Genomic DNA, 17,861 nt, shown 5'->3' on the forward strand with positions numbered 1-17,861 from the left:
ACAAAGTGGCATCAATGTGATCACGGCCAAACGATCTATTTTTGTGATGTTACAACTTGAATTTCCTGACTCAGAAACACTGCTACCATTCAATTACTGCTCAGGAAGTCATCTGCCATCATTTGTATATTTGCTGATTTCAAGAGAAATGGATTGAGTTCCCTGTAGCCCATCAAACAGTGCTACAACATCTTCTGTTGGATACCTTTCTTATGTTTCAGGTCTGACCATTTTCTCAGATTTTATGACTCAAGCCATGCCTTGAAGTGAGCCCTGACTTGGATTCATAGCATTTTTGACATCCCAATATCTATGTCATTGGTAACGAACACCAGCAAAATACATTTAATATTATGTTCCCCTTTACTGATTATATCTTGTGCCCTCAGTTTATCTAGTGTTTTCTTTTTCTATAGGTGAAGCTATAAACTAGTGCAGTAATTTTAGGTAAACTGAAACAATGATAGATTTCAAATTTTCAAGCATAACAAACTAATTAAGTCTTTCATGATGGAAGATAGCAGTTGTTTCTCCTGAGCAAAACTGCACTTTGACTGGGACTGATCTCAAAGTTACAGATTAATATCAGTTTATCAGTTGTTGTCAATTTTTAAACATTTATAGAGTCTCTTCACCATTCTATCTTTTTCTCACTGATGGCTTGAGACTTTCCAAGTTGAATAAGACTCATTGAGAGTAATTTTTTGATGGAGTCATGCAGCACAGAAACACTCCCTTCAGTCTAACCTCTCCATGACGATCAATTTTTCCCAAACTAAACTTATTCCATTTGCTTGTGTTTAGCCCATGTCCCTCTCAACCTTTCTTATTCATGTACCTGTCCAAATATCTTTTTAAATGTTTTAACAGTACCTGCATCCACCACTTCCTTTGACAGTTCATTCCAGATGCAAACCACCATCTGTGTGAAAAGAATATCCCTCAGGTCTCATTTTAAAATCTTTTTCCTCTTCGCTTAAAAATTAACGTTCTAGCTTTGAACTCCTTTACCCTAGGAAAAGAAATTTTCACTTCATGTTATCTATGCCCCTTATGATTTCATAAACTTTTATAAGGTCACCCCTCAAACTTCTGTGATCCAGGGGAATAAGTTCCAGCCGATCAATGCATCCTTGTAACTCAAACTCTCCAGTACCGTAGAGTCATAGAGTCACAGAGATGTACAGCATGGAAACAGACCCTTCGGTCCAACCCATCTATGCCGACCAAATATCGCAACCCAATCTAGTCCCACCTGCCAGCACCCGGCCCATATCCCTCTAAACCCTTCCTATTCATATACCCATCCAAATGCTTCTTAAATGTTGCAATTGTAGCAGCCTCCACCACATCCTCTGGCAGCTCATTCCATACACATACCACCCTCTGCATGAAAACGTTGTCCCTTAGGTCTCTTTTATATCTTTCCCCTCTCACCCTATACCTATGCCCTCTAGTTCTGGACTCTCCGACCCCTTGCTATTTATCCTAACCATGCCCCTCATAATTTTGTAAATGTCAATAAGGTCACCCCATAGCCTCCGACACTTCCGTTAAAACAGCCCAAGCTTGTCATTCTTGTAAATCATTTCTGAAACCTTTCAAGTTTCACAACATCCTTCCAATGGGAAGGAGACAAGAATTGCACGCAATATTCCAACAGTGACCTAACCAATGTCGTGTACAGATCCAACATGACCTTCCAACTCCTGTACTCAATACTCTGACCAATAAAGGAAAGCATACCAAACGCCTTCTGCATCATCCTATCTACCTGCGACTCTACTTGCAAGGAGCTATGAACCTGCACTCCAAGGTCTCTTTATTCAGCAACACTCCCTTGGACCTTCGCATTAAGTGTATAAGGAGAAAGTGAGGAGTGCAGATGCTGGAGATCATGTGTTGCTGGAAAAACGCAATAGGTCAGGCAGCATCCAAAGAGCAGGAGAATCGACGTTTCGGGCATAAGCCCTTCTTCAGGAATGAGGAGGGTGTGCAAAGCAGGCTAAAATAAAAGGTAGGGAGGAAGGACTTGGGGGAGGGGTGTTGGGAATACGATAAGTGGAAGGAGGTTAAGGTGAGGGTGATAGGCCGGAGGGGGGGTGGGGGCGGAAAGGTCGGGAAGAAGATAGCAGGTCAAGAAGACGGTGCTGAGTCTGAGGGCTGGGACTGAGAAAAGGTGGGGGGAGGGGAAATGAGAAAGCTGGAAAAATCTGCATTCATCCCTTGTGGTCGGAGGGTTCCTAGGCGGGGAAGATGAGGCGCTCTTCCTCCAGGCGTCATGTTGTTATGGTCTGCTGATGGAGGAGGCCAAAGCCATCTGGGTTGTTCGGTATTGGAATTGGTCCTCCTGGGAGCAGATGCGGTGAAGGCGAAGGAATTGGGAATGTGGGATGGCGTTTTTACAGGGGGCAGGGTGGGAGGAGGTGTAGTCTAGGTAGCTGTGGGTGTCAGTCGGTTTGTAGTAAATGTCTGTGTTGAGTCGGTCATCCGAAATAGAGATGGAGAGGTCTAGGAAGGGGAGGGAGGAGTCTGAGATGGTCCAGGTAAATTTGAGATTGGGGTGGAAGGTGTTAGTAATTAGACCTCTCCATTTCTATCTCGAATGACCGACTCAACAATGGTTGAGCAATGAAGGTAATGAAAGGCCTTCTTCTCTTCTATAATATTTCTATGATACAAAGGCAACTGAAGTATATTTCCCTTTTAAACTCACAGAATCATGTATACATACAAACTAAGCCTACAAGGCATGTTTATGTAAATTAAATTGCTTGGATCTTTGTGTGGTTGACCAGGCTCAATGATTTTGCTAAATAAAATGAAAAGATGCTGTAAATCAGATGCAAAAACAGAAGTTGCTGGCAAATCTCAGGAGGTCTGGCAGCAGCTGTGAAGAGAAATCAGAGAGTTAATGTTTCTGGGCTGGTGATCCTTCCTCAGAAACCAAAATGTTAACTCACAGCTGCTGACAGACCTGTTGAGTTTTTACAGCAACTTCTGTTTTTGTTGTCTGACAGCAAACAGGCATGGGATTTGGAATTGGATTCTACCTGTTCTTTTCTAGCCCCTCTTTGTCCAATTTTAATTTTAGTTTATAAGCGAAGAGGACAACAAACAGATGTGGCTGGCATCATCTAAGCAGCTTAGGCTTTGATGGTGTAAGAGAAGCAGTAGAAGAGCATTGGCAACATTGGCACAAGCCAGAGTGGTACATTAAGTTCTTCCAGCATTTATGTTTTAAATTTTGCCTGAAGATCAAAGAGATTAGGACATCTCTTCCAGACCTAGGGGAAAAGTTCCTCAATTGAAGGCTACATGACGTGAACATCTTCACCAACTAGAATTTCCCCCCAACGCATTTGCACTGTCCTGGGAACTGTCAGACTAGATCCCCAGCTGTTGCAACTAGCCATTTGAACTTAATGGCCAGAAATATTTTTTGAATGTGAAATTGGAAAACAACATGCTCAATAGACTGGCTTGCCTGATGCTGTTTCCAATTATTTTGCTGCCATCCTATCCAAAACTTAAAATCAAATTCCATAGTTATATCGTGTAATTATTTCCTAAGTTCCAGCCGGCCCATTTTCTTGTGTTTATATGATCAGTATTTTTCTCAAAACAACCTATGTTTTCTTTTCGTGAGATAATTTGTAGTTTGAATCTACTGACATGTCCAAAAAAAGAATAATTACGTAATTCAAAACATTAAGCTTGAAACTTAAGTTAACAACGTAGCATATTTAAGTCTTGGAGGCAGTCGCCAGAATTACAACTTTAATTCTATTTTCATCTGAGGAATACTGCTACAAGTTTATATTAAAGTTCTCTGAGTTAACAGTGTAATTCTTCACAGGTAAAATGGTGTTAAGTTGTGTGCAAAAAAGAAACAACATGTTACATCGAAATGTATCCAAATGGCTTTCTGCCCTGGCTGAGTTAGAGGAAAGACATTGTGAAACCTTTCTTTTTATGTCTGGCATCACCAACCATTTCATTATTTGTACCTTGGCATTATTTCTTTCAAACATGAACATATGTTGAACTGATCTTTCAGCCAGTGGTTATGGGATTGATAATAATGTGCACATTTAAAAGACTGTCGCTGGTAGGAACCATATATAACTCATTGCTGTTGCTCGACTGAATAGTGGAAAGAAACATCTGGAAATGCTGCACTTGATATTTCATCACTTGACACAGAAAGCATGAGATGGATTTGGTCCCCTGTTGACTTTTGATGTGAAGTGTGAGCAAAGCAACTTAATACTATTCTGTGTAGTGAAAGCACATTGTTTTAAAATATAGTGTCAGACTCAAGATTTTTTTTTGTTTTCATCGATTTTGGCGCTGACATCTTCTAATGATATCAGAGTTTGACTGTTCATAAAAAAAGTTGCACTGAGATTTAAGCTCCTCGAGGGCAAACAGGAATGGGCAATAAATGCTGGCCATGTCAGTGATGCTCACATCCCATGACAGAATTTTTAAAAAATCATCTTGTCTGGGCAGAGGAAATTGAATGCATTTCCCATCTTGATGTTCGTTTTAATTTTAGTGAAAAACAGTTACCATTTAAATAATCAATGCACTGTGATATTTTGAACCTTTGCAGGTGATTTCAAACTATTCTGATGTTTTGATTTTATGTTAAAATCCTGTGAACATTGGACAGGTTTACAAACTTGCACAAGAATGCTAGTTTGCAGATTTGCATGTAACTGTGATGTTCAGCCAATGTTGTACATCTGAAATAATGGTATCATATAAAACGAGAGTCACATTTTTATTTTGTTACATGTTACAATTCAACTAAAGCAGAAAGAAGATAAACTTTGCAGCCATTCTGTTGGCATTTGCTTTTTTATAGTTTCAGACCAAATTTATCAATTATGACTTTTTAATTTTGAAAATAATCAGCTGGATAATTTGTATGTTTTGATGTGATTACCAGACAATCGGATCTTCATTTTACATTAGGTCAAAGGACCAATTCTGAGCAGCATTCCTGTTTGTGTGTCAAGCCAGCCGCGAGATAGGGTTTTCATGGGCTTGCAGTCACAATGATCCTAAAGGTAGATCTGTTAACCATGTCGTGACCGAGGCCAGACACAATGAGTAAGATATTATAGCTTTCTCGGCAGTGTGGAGGACCCCTGATTCTGACCAATACAGCACTGACACAATTTACCTATGTCATGAGAAGTGTCAAGTGGCCTGCTCTCCCATGGGTGAATTCAAGCCCTTAAATGACCATTTCATATCCACCGCTGAGATTTAACCTGATAAGCATCAAACCTGATATTTCTCACTGCTCAAGTTGTTGGTGATCAAGAGAGTGCCCCCTGGGGCTTATCAGAGGAGCTACCCTCTAGATTGTCTTCCAGCTTCAGTTCCCTATCCTCAATTACTTACCTATCTCAGTGGTTCTTGCCCTCGTCTCCTTGCCAAAACCTTCCAGCCTGGCCCTCGTGATATTCTCAACACTGACTTGCTCCAACTCTGTCTCCTTGGTACAGAGGACAATAAGTAGAGACCAGAGAACTGCTGGCAATTTGGCTAGCCGTAACACAAAACCATAAAATATATGAGCAGAATTAGGCTATTCGATCTATTGATTCTGCTCTGCCATTTGATTATTGCTGATAAGTTCTTCAACTCCAATCTCCTGCCTTCTCCTTGTAACCCTTGATCCCTCTACCAATCAAGAAACTGGCTGTCATTGCCTTAAAAGACACTCAATAACTTGATTTCCAAAGCTATATGTGATAATGAGTTCCACCAATTTACCATTCTCTGGCAGAAGAAATTCCTCCCTTTTTTTATTTCTAAAGCACCATCTCTTCACTCTGAGACTGTACCCTCAGGTCCTAAGCTCTCCTACTAGTAGAAATGTCTTCTCCAAATCCACTTGATCCAGGCCACTAGGTACCCTGTAAGTTTCAATAAGATCGTCTGTCATCCTTCAAAACTTAATTGAGTATAGATTCAGAGACCTCAACCATTCCTCATAAGACAAGTCCTTGGTCTCAGGATCATTCTCCTAAGCCTCTTCTGGATGTTCTCCAAAGTCAGCACATACTTCTTTAGAAACAGGGCCCAAATCTACTCTCAATATTCCAAATGTGGTCCAACCACAATCTTGTACAGCCTCAGCAGCCCATCCCTGCTCTTATTTTCTATCCCTCTTGAATACATTTGCCTTCCTAACTACCAAATGAATGTGCATGCTGACCTCAAAACAATCCAGAACTGGAACTCTTGAGTCCCTTTGTGCTTCAGATTTCCCAAGCTTTGTCCCTTTTCAGAACAAAATCCACGTCACTATTCTTCCTACCAAAGTGCAGTACCTCATGCTTTCCAACATTGTATACCATCTGCCACTTGATAGTATTAGATTAGATTACTTACAGTGTGGAAACAGGCCCTTTGGCCCAACAAGTCCACACCGACCCACCACCCACCCACATTTACCCCTTTACCTAACACTACAGGCAATTTAACATGGCCAATTCATCTGACCTGCACATCTTTGGACTGTGGGAGGAAATCAGAGCACCCGGAGGAAACCTACGCAGACACGTGGAGAATGTGCAAGCTCCACACAGTAAGTCACCTGAGTCGGGAATTGAACCCAGGTCTCTGGCGCTATGAGGCAGCAGTGCTAACCACTGTGCCACCGTGCTGCCCATTTCTCCTAGTAGGGGAACTTAGGACCTGAGGGTACAATCTTCTTTTCCTAATGTCTGAGACTTCATAAGTGTTCCTGCAGCCTTCCTCAACACTGTCTCTCCACTTATCTTTGTGTCATCTGCAAACTTAGCAACTGTGCCTTCAATTCCTTTGTCCAGTTCATTAACATAGTACGTGAACAGTTGTTGTCCCAGCATTGGCCCCTGTTGATTCCCACTAGTCACTGGCAGCCATCCTGAAAAACAAATAAACCTTAATTCCCACTCTTTGCTTTTGGTCCTGTCAGATACGGTCTGAAGTCCTGCCTTAAAGCTATTAGCATCTTTCCAAGTATTAAATGTTTACAAGTTGAAGCTACCTGATTTTTCAGCTAGGGGTCTAGAAGCCCATGCCCCCCTAATTCAGCCCCAGCAAAGCACAATATTTTCTGCCCATACTTTGGCTGCCATCTATGTGTAGTCTTAAAAAGAAATCATTTGATTAATATTGCAACAGTGCTCATGGCTTTGAGGTCTATTCTGCACATGAGACAAAAAGTAAACCTCACCTCTTTTTCTAGTTTTGAAGTTTCTAGACCACTCCCCTTACGTAAGAGTGACTATTGTCTGATTCTGGTAGGTTTCTGCAAACTCTTCCATTTTTGCTTTTGAGCAAACGGTAAACACTGTTTTCTAGGAGAAATCTCACCAATATGGATTATTCAATCCTTTCTTCTGATGTACCATGCCAACTTATATTTTAACCATTCTTGTCATGCTACAATTTTCAATATTAAAATGGTCAAGGCGAATGACAACTGGGGTCTGGGATAGGTTAAGAAAAGGTTGTTTATTAAAACTGAATTGTTGGTCAAAGTGCTTTTTTAATGACCATAAAGTGGGTGGCACGGTGGCACAGTAGTTAGCACTGCTGCCTCACAACGCCAGAGACCTGGGTTCAATTCCCGACTCAGGCGACTGACTGTGTGGAGTTTTCACATTCTCCCAGTGTCTGCGTGGGTTTCCTCCGGATGCTCCAGTTTCCTCCCACAGTCCAAAAGATGTGCAGGTCAGGTGAGTTGGCCATGCTAACTTCCCCGTAGTGTTAGGTAAAGGGGTAAATGTAGGAGAATGGGTGGGTTGTGCTTCGGCGGGTCGGTGTGGACTTGTTGGGCCGAAGGGCCTGTTTCCACACTGTAAGAAATCTAATCTAATCTTTCCCTTTCTATTTTCATCCAGTAAACGCACTTCAGCACTACCTCTCCTGTCCCCACCAGTTTAGAGCTGATCACTGTCGCACAGTTCCTAATGGCTTCCCACTTCAAGAAAAATCCCAGGGAGTCAGAAGGTGAACTGTTAACAAACTCCCTCAATCATCTCAACACACCAAGTCCTCTATTCTGCCGACATCTGAAGAAATTCAGCAAAGTTGGGAATAGAGACAGCACACTAGCATGCGTCTATTTTATTTTACTGCAGCCACTCTCTTACCCTGCCCCACACCCCAACCTAATGTAATCGAGGGCAAGAATATTCAGACTTCAGCATTTTAAACCTGACTAAACTCCGTAGACTGATGATGGACCATTGCTTCTAACTGATAAATAGAGAATTAAGTAAATTGAAATAATGTAGATCAGGAATCAGATGACAGATGATAAGTAATCAACACTGTCAAATCAATTTCCACAATTTCAGAAGCCATTTGCACTTATGTGGTCCATTAATGAAGTATGTATTAATTATCGTAGAATAATTGGGAAAACTACAATATATAACTTTATACCAATATCCTTTGAAGTTGATGAGTTTTGAGAAACTAAAAATTATGTTTGACATTGATATGCCATGTACTGAGAACATCTTTCTTTTAATAAGATACCATCTGTATTGTTCAGCCTAAAGGGTATTATATGTCATATCACACAGTAATAGCTATTTTACAGAGTCACATTGCTGTTACCAAAAGCTATACTTCCAAAAATAAATAAAAGCTATTGCATTTTGCTGCACCAATATCTTAAAAATAAGGTTGAAGAATAACAGCCTGGACATTTCAAGGGCCAGATATTCCTTATCCCAATGTAGGTGAGAATTGCACTTGAGGTCTCTGCAGAATCTCAAACATTTCAGATTGCGAGGGAATTCACTGTTAAATTAAGATTCCATTTGCCAATTCCCACATGTCCATAACCCTCCGACAGTATCCATTTAAATTGGAGAATTTGGAAGGTTCTGCTGTATTTAAGAAAACAGTTACACAGGAAAGCTTCAACTATTAAATTCTTAATCTAACGACCGAGTAACAATTCACCTGATGCCCCCTACTTACGTCATACAACCTCAACTACATTCCTCAAACTCCTAACATCCCTTAAAATCCCATTCTACTCCTCGGAACTAAGTCACTTTATCACCAGATACTGCAGTGTCCTGTGTGGTAATTCTTGCCCCACCCAGGACCTGAACTGTTTCCCATCAAGAAATCTGCCTCAATATCTGGACTCACTACTCCTTAGGGTAGAAAGTGAGGTCTGCAGATGCTGGAGATCAGAGCTGAAAATGTGTTGCTGGAAAAGCGCAGCAGGTCAGGCAGCATCCAAGGAACAGGAAATTCGACGTTTCCGGCATAAGCCCTTCATCAAGCCATTCCTGATGAAGGGCTTATGCCCAAAACGTCAAATTTCCTGTTCCTTGGATGCTGCCTGACCTGCTGCGCTTTTCCAGCAACACATTTTCAGCTCACTACTCCTTACCCTGTTACTGGCAAAAACATCCTCCCACCCCATCCCTCAGTCTTTCTCTCTCTGCTACCAGGATCCAAGACCCTTCCCTGTTTCATGAAGTCTAGAAACAACTCCACAGACTGAAGTAAACCCCCTTTTGCTTTCTGGACTTGATATCTTCCTCCTAACTCGACCTATCCTAACAACTTCATTAATTATCTAGTCTCATTGTGCTCTGGCTCCCAATCCAGATGGTATCCTTCCACCTGGAACACTTCCATCTAGCACCCTGTCCCCTACCCACCTGGCACCCTATTTGCCTAGTAACCTAAATACTTAGCACCTTACCAACTGGCAGCCTGCACGTCTGTGCCCTAAGCTCACACTTACCTCTGCACTTAACCTTTCACATGCCCCTTCAAAGTGGCTCCATGTGATGTTGGATTTTTGAGTCACAGGATGCAATAAATACTGCTGTGAAAAAGGGAGCAATTTTGCCTTTCCCCAGTTTCGTACACTACGTGGGATTTGTCAGAATGAAACTACATTGCTGTGTTTCTGAAAGAGGACTGATCAGAACCTTCTGTCACAAATACAAAGTTCTTTAGTTGAGAAAAAAAAGGGAGCAAAATCTATGCATGATTACCATTGTTTGGAAAATTGGTTCCAATTTACTTTTGGGCTGGATTTTGTTCTTAACATAGAAATAATTCTGTCATTAACCTCAAAGAAAACTGACCACACGGCCTGGTGAACTCTATGACTCAGCTAACTTTGTTCCCAAAAGCACTTTATATGTGGAACAAGGTCAAAGGCATTTCCCAGTATACAGCACTGATAGCAGTATATAAAATAAGCTGCCAATGGCATTGATGTATTTTCATGGACAGCAGACTAGAAAGGTAAAAGTACTAAATCAGTTGAATTTTAATTTAGAATTTTATGTTGATTAATAAGTGATTGTGACTTAATTAATGTAGAAACTAAACAAAGACAAACTTTAAAAAATAATGTTCATTTACTTAGATTGTTTATTAAAATGTAAAAAGAACCTGACATTCCACAAACATGCAAGGGCATTAGCAGCAATAACAAAGTTCAAAAAGAATTAAAAATACAATTATACATTTCAACACAATGTAATTTTTTCAAGGGTTTTTACTGTGTGACTGTCAGCATTAGTGTCAATTCAAAGGTTTGTCATATTGAATCCCAGTGGGATTGGGGGTATGGGGCATTTCAATTTCACACCTTCTAGAAATTATAGAGATCCAAACTATTGTTTTGTGTTATTATGCACATATATTCACTCCCAAATTAGCTGTTAGTCTCAGTGGAATAGTAACAGTAAACATTGGCAATTTAACCACCACAGATTCAGAGCATTTACGATTAAGATGAACCTAATACCAATGACCTACTGGCCACGGTATTAAACATGTAATGTTTTCCTTCACTCCACTCTGGAACAATAACAGTAATTTAGATTCATACAGTATCTCCAGCATGGGGTAAAAAATGAGGTCTGCAGATGCTGGAGATCACAGCTGAAAATGTGTTGCTGGTTAAAGCACAGCAGGTTAGGCAGCATCCAAGGAATAGGAAATTCGACGTTTCAGGCATAAGCCCTTCATCAGGATTCCTGATGAAGGGCTTATGCCCGAAACGTCGAATTTCCTATTCCTTGGATGCTGCCTAACCTGCTGTGCTTTAACCAACAACACATTTTCAGCAGTATCTCCAGCATCCATAGTATCTCAAGGCACTTTACTGTGGGAGGAGGAAGAAAGCTTAAAGTACTAAGAAAATGAATTGCAAACCCTGTTGAGAGAGAGAGAGAGAGGAGATGACTGAAAGTTAGGTTGGTAAAATGGGTTTTGAAAAGGTATATTTTCACTTGAGGACTTTATTAAGGTGCAGTCATTATTAGGATGCATGTCACCTCAAACAGGAGTAGAAAAGAGACTGGTAATGTACTCTGTCCAATCACAAATAAATCTAGTTACAATTTTAAGACACCAATTTTGTGAAGAAGCGTTTTGTTGGAAAGTGCATTTTCTTTTCATTACTGCTCAGTAAAATTGAATAAAACGATTTATACCTCAGAGCTCTCGATCAATATATGAAAAAAATTAAAAACTAGGCTTAGGAGCTATAGTGACAACAATACTAAATTACCTTGGAACACTGCCATATTCTTCTTTGGATCCATTATTTTTGTTTGAGTAAGTGTCAGATTCTCTCTGCAAACACAGCTGAACTGAACTTGCATTTTAATTAAGTTGAGGGTCTATTAAAGATTTATCCACCTTAACTGCATGATCATGGTATATTGAGCTGACAAAAAAATTAATTTAATTTATATTGCACCTTGTTAAAGTTTCAGAGCATCAGTATTGGATAAACACATGGAGTCCTCTAACTGCATTCCTTGATCTGAAGGGTTAGTAAGAATGACAGCTGCATAGAGCTGACCATCGGATTGTAATGTAGCATTGCCACTCCACCAGATTTTCTCACTTTACTTGAAGTAGCTTTTGTATATATTTGGGTGAAAACCAACTAAATTAACTATCAATTTTCTGACAATGTTGATAATTCAGAGATCAGATGCAGCTATGGTTGTGGAAATATCAAATACTTACAAACCTTGAGTAACTGACAGTTCTTTGGTATGCAGCATTACATTACTTTCAGAGCAAATATTTCTAGCAGACCCATCTACTGTTATAACAAGTATGGCAGATCTACCTACAGCTACTGTATTATAAACAGAAATAGCTGGAAAATCTCAGCAGGTCTGGCAGCATCTGCGGAGAGAAATCAGCATTAACTTTTCCTGTCCAATGACTCTTCTTTCGAATTGATTGAAGCTAGACAAAGGATGGTTTTTAGACAGAAGATGGGGTGAGGGGAGCAGGGAGAGTAAATGATAGGTAGAGATGGAGCCCAAAGAGAGAGATAAAAAGTTGGACAGATAAAAGAGTGGGTACAGGTTAGTTTGGAGGAATAACTAGCTGCAAAGGAAGACAATGGCAATAGGAGGCTGACAATACTGCATGGTCTCTTCGCACCTGCTAATTAGCTATTTTAAGATATAATAATGCTGCTCAGCCAGCGTACACAAATAAATATATTTTAATCTATTTCCTTCTTTGGTTTGCAATTTTCAAATACATTTCATCACATCTCTATATGACACTGACTAATGTATTTTGTGACAACACCTAGTCAAAAATTGGAGACATTATAATTGTGTGGTTTCTTAATTTAAGTCACTATGTTAGAGTTGTGATATTTTTGACAAATGCTAAAAATCTGAAAACTCAATATCAGATAAAAGCTTTGAAATTACAGTTCATACCTTTAGAGAATAAGAATGAGGTTTGTAATTGAGTGATATTTCAGAAGCATCCCTCGAAGAGTTCATGATAGACAATCTAGCCTCTTTGTTTTTGTCTTTCAAAGGACGATGCATCAATGTGACATGGGTGTGTGATGGGGAAAATGACTGTGAAGATCACTCAGATGAAGAAAACTGTGGAGCATTTGGTTGCAAACCACCAACCTATCCTTGTGCTGGAAATACATCGATTTGCCTTTTGTTGGACAAGTTCTGCAATGGGAAAGAAGAGTGTCCAAACGGTGCCGATGAGAGTGCACTTTGTGGTAGGCTCTTTGTATTTGAAATGAAACTATGTTTGAAAGAGTGAGGTGCTGCTGTCGATAGCAAAGATATTTTCCAATATTTTGCCTTTAAATGAAGGCAATTATTTTGAGAACAGCTCTGAGTCACAAAGTTGGATGTCAACTTGTAGACTGTTCCTGGATTCAAGCAATACTTTTGATGCCTGTGTTGATTCGTAACAACTGGAAAATCAACGTTTGTTGTGTATTGCATAAATACATGAATTTATTGCCAATTTAAGGACAATTTCATGTTTAAAATCTTCATGTAAGTGACAGCTCAGAAGGGAAAATTTACCCAGATATGATACACAGACTACGATTGTGTTCTATTCTCAGATTTAAATCCAATCCAAAAAAAAACTTCAGTCCTTGACAGCTATAAGGATTTTACATAAAATGAGAATGGAATACCTTGATTCTTGCATTGGTATACATAGCTGGAACATGTAAATTTGACTCTAATTTGGCAGTCTGCCTTTGATAGTTCACAAGGCTAATCAGAAATGTCACTCCAGTGCAAGGAGAATGGCCCTTCTAAGTTCTGCCAAGGCCACATTATGGCATAGGATGGGTGCAGCGTTATGCAACACTGGTTATAATAGTTGCAATGGAGAAAACAGACAGTTTAATATGTTGAGTAAAAAATCCTTTGTTAAATGTGGATAAAGTCATACAAGAACAGCATGAAAAAGAAAAACTGTTGTCTAACCAGCAGATACACATACATCTTTCAGGGGAAAAAAAAGTAACTGTCAAACTGTATGACCAGACACTAAAGGAGAAAAATATCTTTCAGACAAGATTCAGGTCATTTGATGCCATGAACAACAGAAATTGTTTAATTGAATTTTTTCATAAAGTCTGCAATTATTTAAATTAACTTCAAAGCTAAATTTAGAAAGTACAAATTTATTACTTAACCTAGGTTTGTATTTGTAATAAGCTGGATTTAACATTCCAATACAGAATCTATCCATCAGTTTAAGAAGCAGTGAGAAAATTTCCATGACATAGGCCCAACCATGCTAAGTGCCTGTGAGGCATTCAACAGGTCAGCATTGATCCTTTCCCAGAATTTGGGCCTTCAGCAGCGGATGCTGTGTCAGTCAAAGGTTGTGGATCAGTCAGAGATTGAAAGCTCTTGATTTTTGGCTGTGCCTCAAGAAACAGTAACTGCTGTTGTTGCTGCTGTAAGGACTTTTGTTGTCATTCCTGGATCCCTGGACTTAGAATTCTGATCACAGGGAGGGGATCACCAGAGGTAGGGATTTAGAATGTTGGCGTTCAGTAACCCTCAGGAAATGGTGTTTGTTGACCATTACCAGCACCATGTCCCTCAATCAAGAACTGAGTGCCTTACACCAAGGAATCCCTCCTCCTCGGAGGTCACATGAAAACCCAACACAGCACCAACTCATGACAGGCATGCTGAATAGCTTCCAATTATTTCCCGAGCCACTATTTACATTCAAGTTAGCTCAGGGATAAATGTGCTAATTTATATCCTATTTTCTTTTATTGCAAAACACATCTTATTCACTAAAAAATCTTCATGTACATACACAAGTACTAAAGCAATTCTGTACAGTCTTTGGCTATCAAGAAAAACAAACACTGGATCTGACATTCCCTGCAGTTGCAAAGGTGAAAGGCATTTCTAATGTATGGAGGACATTATTTACATGTATATAGGACATTATTTACATGTATGTCGGACATTATTTGCATATATTTAAGGCTATCAGAGGGTCTGGAAACTGAACAGAGCCCCTCTGTACTTTGGCAGAAAAAACCTTAAATGGAAATTAAGTTTCTCACACTAACTTAACCATGAGAATTTTCCCACCATAGGGAGGTTGACCATTGAAGGCAAATCTTCCTATTGCCTCTGGTGAAACTGTTGGGAAATTAGGGTGAGATCAACAGAAATGAAATTCTCAATGTCAAAAGCAAAAAGTTCATCCAATTTTTGAAAGGCAAGTTGAGAATCTTGCTAAGGAACAGCAAGAGACCTATTTGCAACAATTTACATGTGTTAATAGCTCATTATTACCTAATCTCACTTCATTTAGATGTAGGTTTCCATTTTCTCATCGGCTGGATAGAAACTAGATAGCAACTAGATTCCCAATGTGAAAGTCAGAGCAGGAACCTGGCAACTTCAACTCACTGTTTGATCCCGGGCCATTATTCTGGGCAATATTTCAGCGTACACTCAATGGGCAGTGACTGACCTCACACCCCATTCATGGGTATTGAAATTAGTCATGTAGCAGTCTTTCCTCATCCTCATGCACATCTCTGACACAACACAGTCTGCACTTCAATGCAATACTTTAGAGCATGTGCACCTTTAATTGTAATGCTGCTGCCAGAAAACTTTGCATACAGGGATAAGCACCGATCTCATGGATTGAAGAAGGGTACAGGCTGCAGCATAAATTCCCTACTTCATCCTTGGGTTGACCTACCCTGATCCTAGCTACTCTCTTGCTTCCTACTTTATGCATAAAAACATTATATATATATATTTATTTATTCATATTCCATGGCCTCTTTTAGCCCTCCCAATTGCTTGTTAGAGACATTTCCTGCTATCTTTGCATTTTTGAGGTTTTTTTCAATCTTCAATTACCTAACCCTTACATGTGTGTCCAATTTCTCTTTGACTATGTGCTCAATTTCTCTTCTCATCCAAGGTTTCTGAGTTTTGCTATTCTTATTCTTCATTCTTATTGGAACAGGGTGGTCCTGAACTTTAATCAACTGGCCTTGGAAAGATTCCTACATGCCAGATGTGGACTTACGCTCAAACAACAGTGCCCAATCTACATTCCCCAGTTCCTACTTAATATTGGGGTTGTCACCTTTCCCCTCCCCCCCCCCCCCCCACCATACACACACACAACTTTCATCCAAGGACTACCTCTTTCCTTATCCATAAGCAACTTAAAACTTACAGAATTATGGTCATTGATTTGGAGGATCTCCTTGACTAAAAGATTGAATCTGTTACTGTCTCTGTGACGCACAACTGCTGCTTCCTACCAAATCGCCCAAATGGAAAGTGCACAACAGAGATGAAAATGGCTACTATTGCACCAGGAGTGGATGGAGTAAATGTTTCATTCCGTGCAGAAGGGAGCTACATGTTTGTGTGACATGAGACTCTTTAAAGAAGAATTGCATTAAACAGATATCAACGCAGTACAGGTGAAAGATATCTGTGTTCACGAAATCCTGGATGTAGATCTTTAATATTGAGCAGCTTTGTGGAGTACAAATCCTGGTCACATTCACTCTTGAACATATCATAAAACTTTAGCTCTAATGGCTAAGATGCACAAGCAATATTTTGTGGCCTGTAATGAGTCACCTCAATTGCCGAAGTAGCAATCTTTCCAAGGGCCTATAATATGCATGTGGTAAAGGAGAGGCTCCTTTAATAGCTTGGACCATAAAATTTCATTCAGTGTTAAGGTACTGCTTGCCTCTGTGCCTTCATTCTTGTAATGCAGCAAAAGTGACATTTACTCTCTCTGCTGTTGATGAAAAGTGAACATATACTTACAAATGTGAGAATGTATTTACAATGAAGTTCCACATGTGATATCCATGAGCCCTTGTGAGGTCTTCTTCTTCTCTTCCCTCACTGTGTCTTAGCTCAGTCCTGTACTTTGGAGCTGGTGTGGAGGGATCCTGCCAAACAGTGGACCCAGTTGGTGTTGTAGTCTGTATCAGACATCTCTAAGGCTTTGTGGCTGGAGGACCCAGACATGCTGAATATGTCTTGCCCAGAGTCAGGTGTCCTCTCCTTGGCAGTGCGTCTGACAAACCCATTAGTATATCTGCTTTTGCATTTGCATGAAGCTGTTAATTGTTGACACTATGGGGTGATCCATTTCCTGAGGCTGAGCTGATGCCTGCAAAAGCCAGCAACTTGGGGCATTTCTTCCTCAGCCAGACACAGAGACACGAAACCAAAAGAGAAAATGCTGGAAAATCTCAGCAGGTCTGGCAGCATCTGTAAGGAGAGAAAAGAGCTGACGTTTCGAATCTAATAGACCCTTTGTCAAAGGGTCAGTTAGACTCGAAACATCAGCTCTTTTCTCTCCTTACAGATGCTGCCAGACCTGCTGAGATTTTCCAGCATTTTCTCTCTTGGTTTCAGATTCCAGCATCCGCAGTAATTTGCTTTTATTACAGAGACGCGAAGGTATGTACTCACCAGCATGAGCTGCCCACTCTAATCTTGCTGAAATATCCACTGACCTATCAGTATGTGAGGTATTGGAGAACACAAGAGGCAGCCTCACTCAGCTGAGAGATCTGTGGCTTCATCCTTGGAAGTGGAGAAGGTGATGTCTTGTGAGAACACCCGCTTGATGATGGAGACTGTGCAGACAAAATGTGTCATGAAGTTTGGATAGAGGTTCAAGGCCTCCTGTATCTCTCCCTATCCACCAGAACCTCCAAGTCCCTGTTGGCAAATTGGAGGGTCCAACCTGCTCTGTTTGCCACCTTTGAGGCAGTTTTTCAGATGCAGGGACCATGCTGGGTAGCTGCATAAGTGTTTCAATATGGTGCTGATGCTGTGAATCTCAGAAGATGCTGGCAGTAATGAGTAAGCCCACCTCTGTCAAGGGGGAAGAGAAAATGAGTGGGGTCATAGTAATGTGGCGCAGAACATGAGAATGTGAGAAATCTCACTTAGGATCTGAGAAAGAATCCCTCCATGAAGGTTGCCAAAATTGACCCTTGGCCAATATTT

General features: G+C 40.3%; 1 protein-coding gene across 1 annotated transcript in view; it reads left to right on the forward strand.

Annotated features, from left to right (window-relative positions):
• The window catches only part of LOC132817331 (low-density lipoprotein receptor-related protein 1-like), a 1,680,787-nt gene that overhangs the window by 915,529 nt on the left and 747,397 nt on the right, over positions 1 to 17,861 (forward strand). The window contains exon 23 of the mRNA XM_060827740.1: positions 12,869 to 13,069. Within this exon, the coding sequence (XP_060683723.1) occupies positions 12,869 to 13,069 (201 nt within the window). The remainder of the gene's footprint in view (positions 1 to 12,868; positions 13,070 to 17,861) is intronic.

This window comes from Hemiscyllium ocellatum, chromosome 7 (assembly GCF_020745735.1).
Source record: "Hemiscyllium ocellatum isolate sHemOce1 chromosome 7, sHemOce1.pat.X.cur, whole genome shotgun sequence".
Lineage (NCBI taxonomy): Eukaryota > Metazoa > Chordata > Chondrichthyes > Orectolobiformes > Hemiscylliidae > Hemiscyllium > Hemiscyllium ocellatum.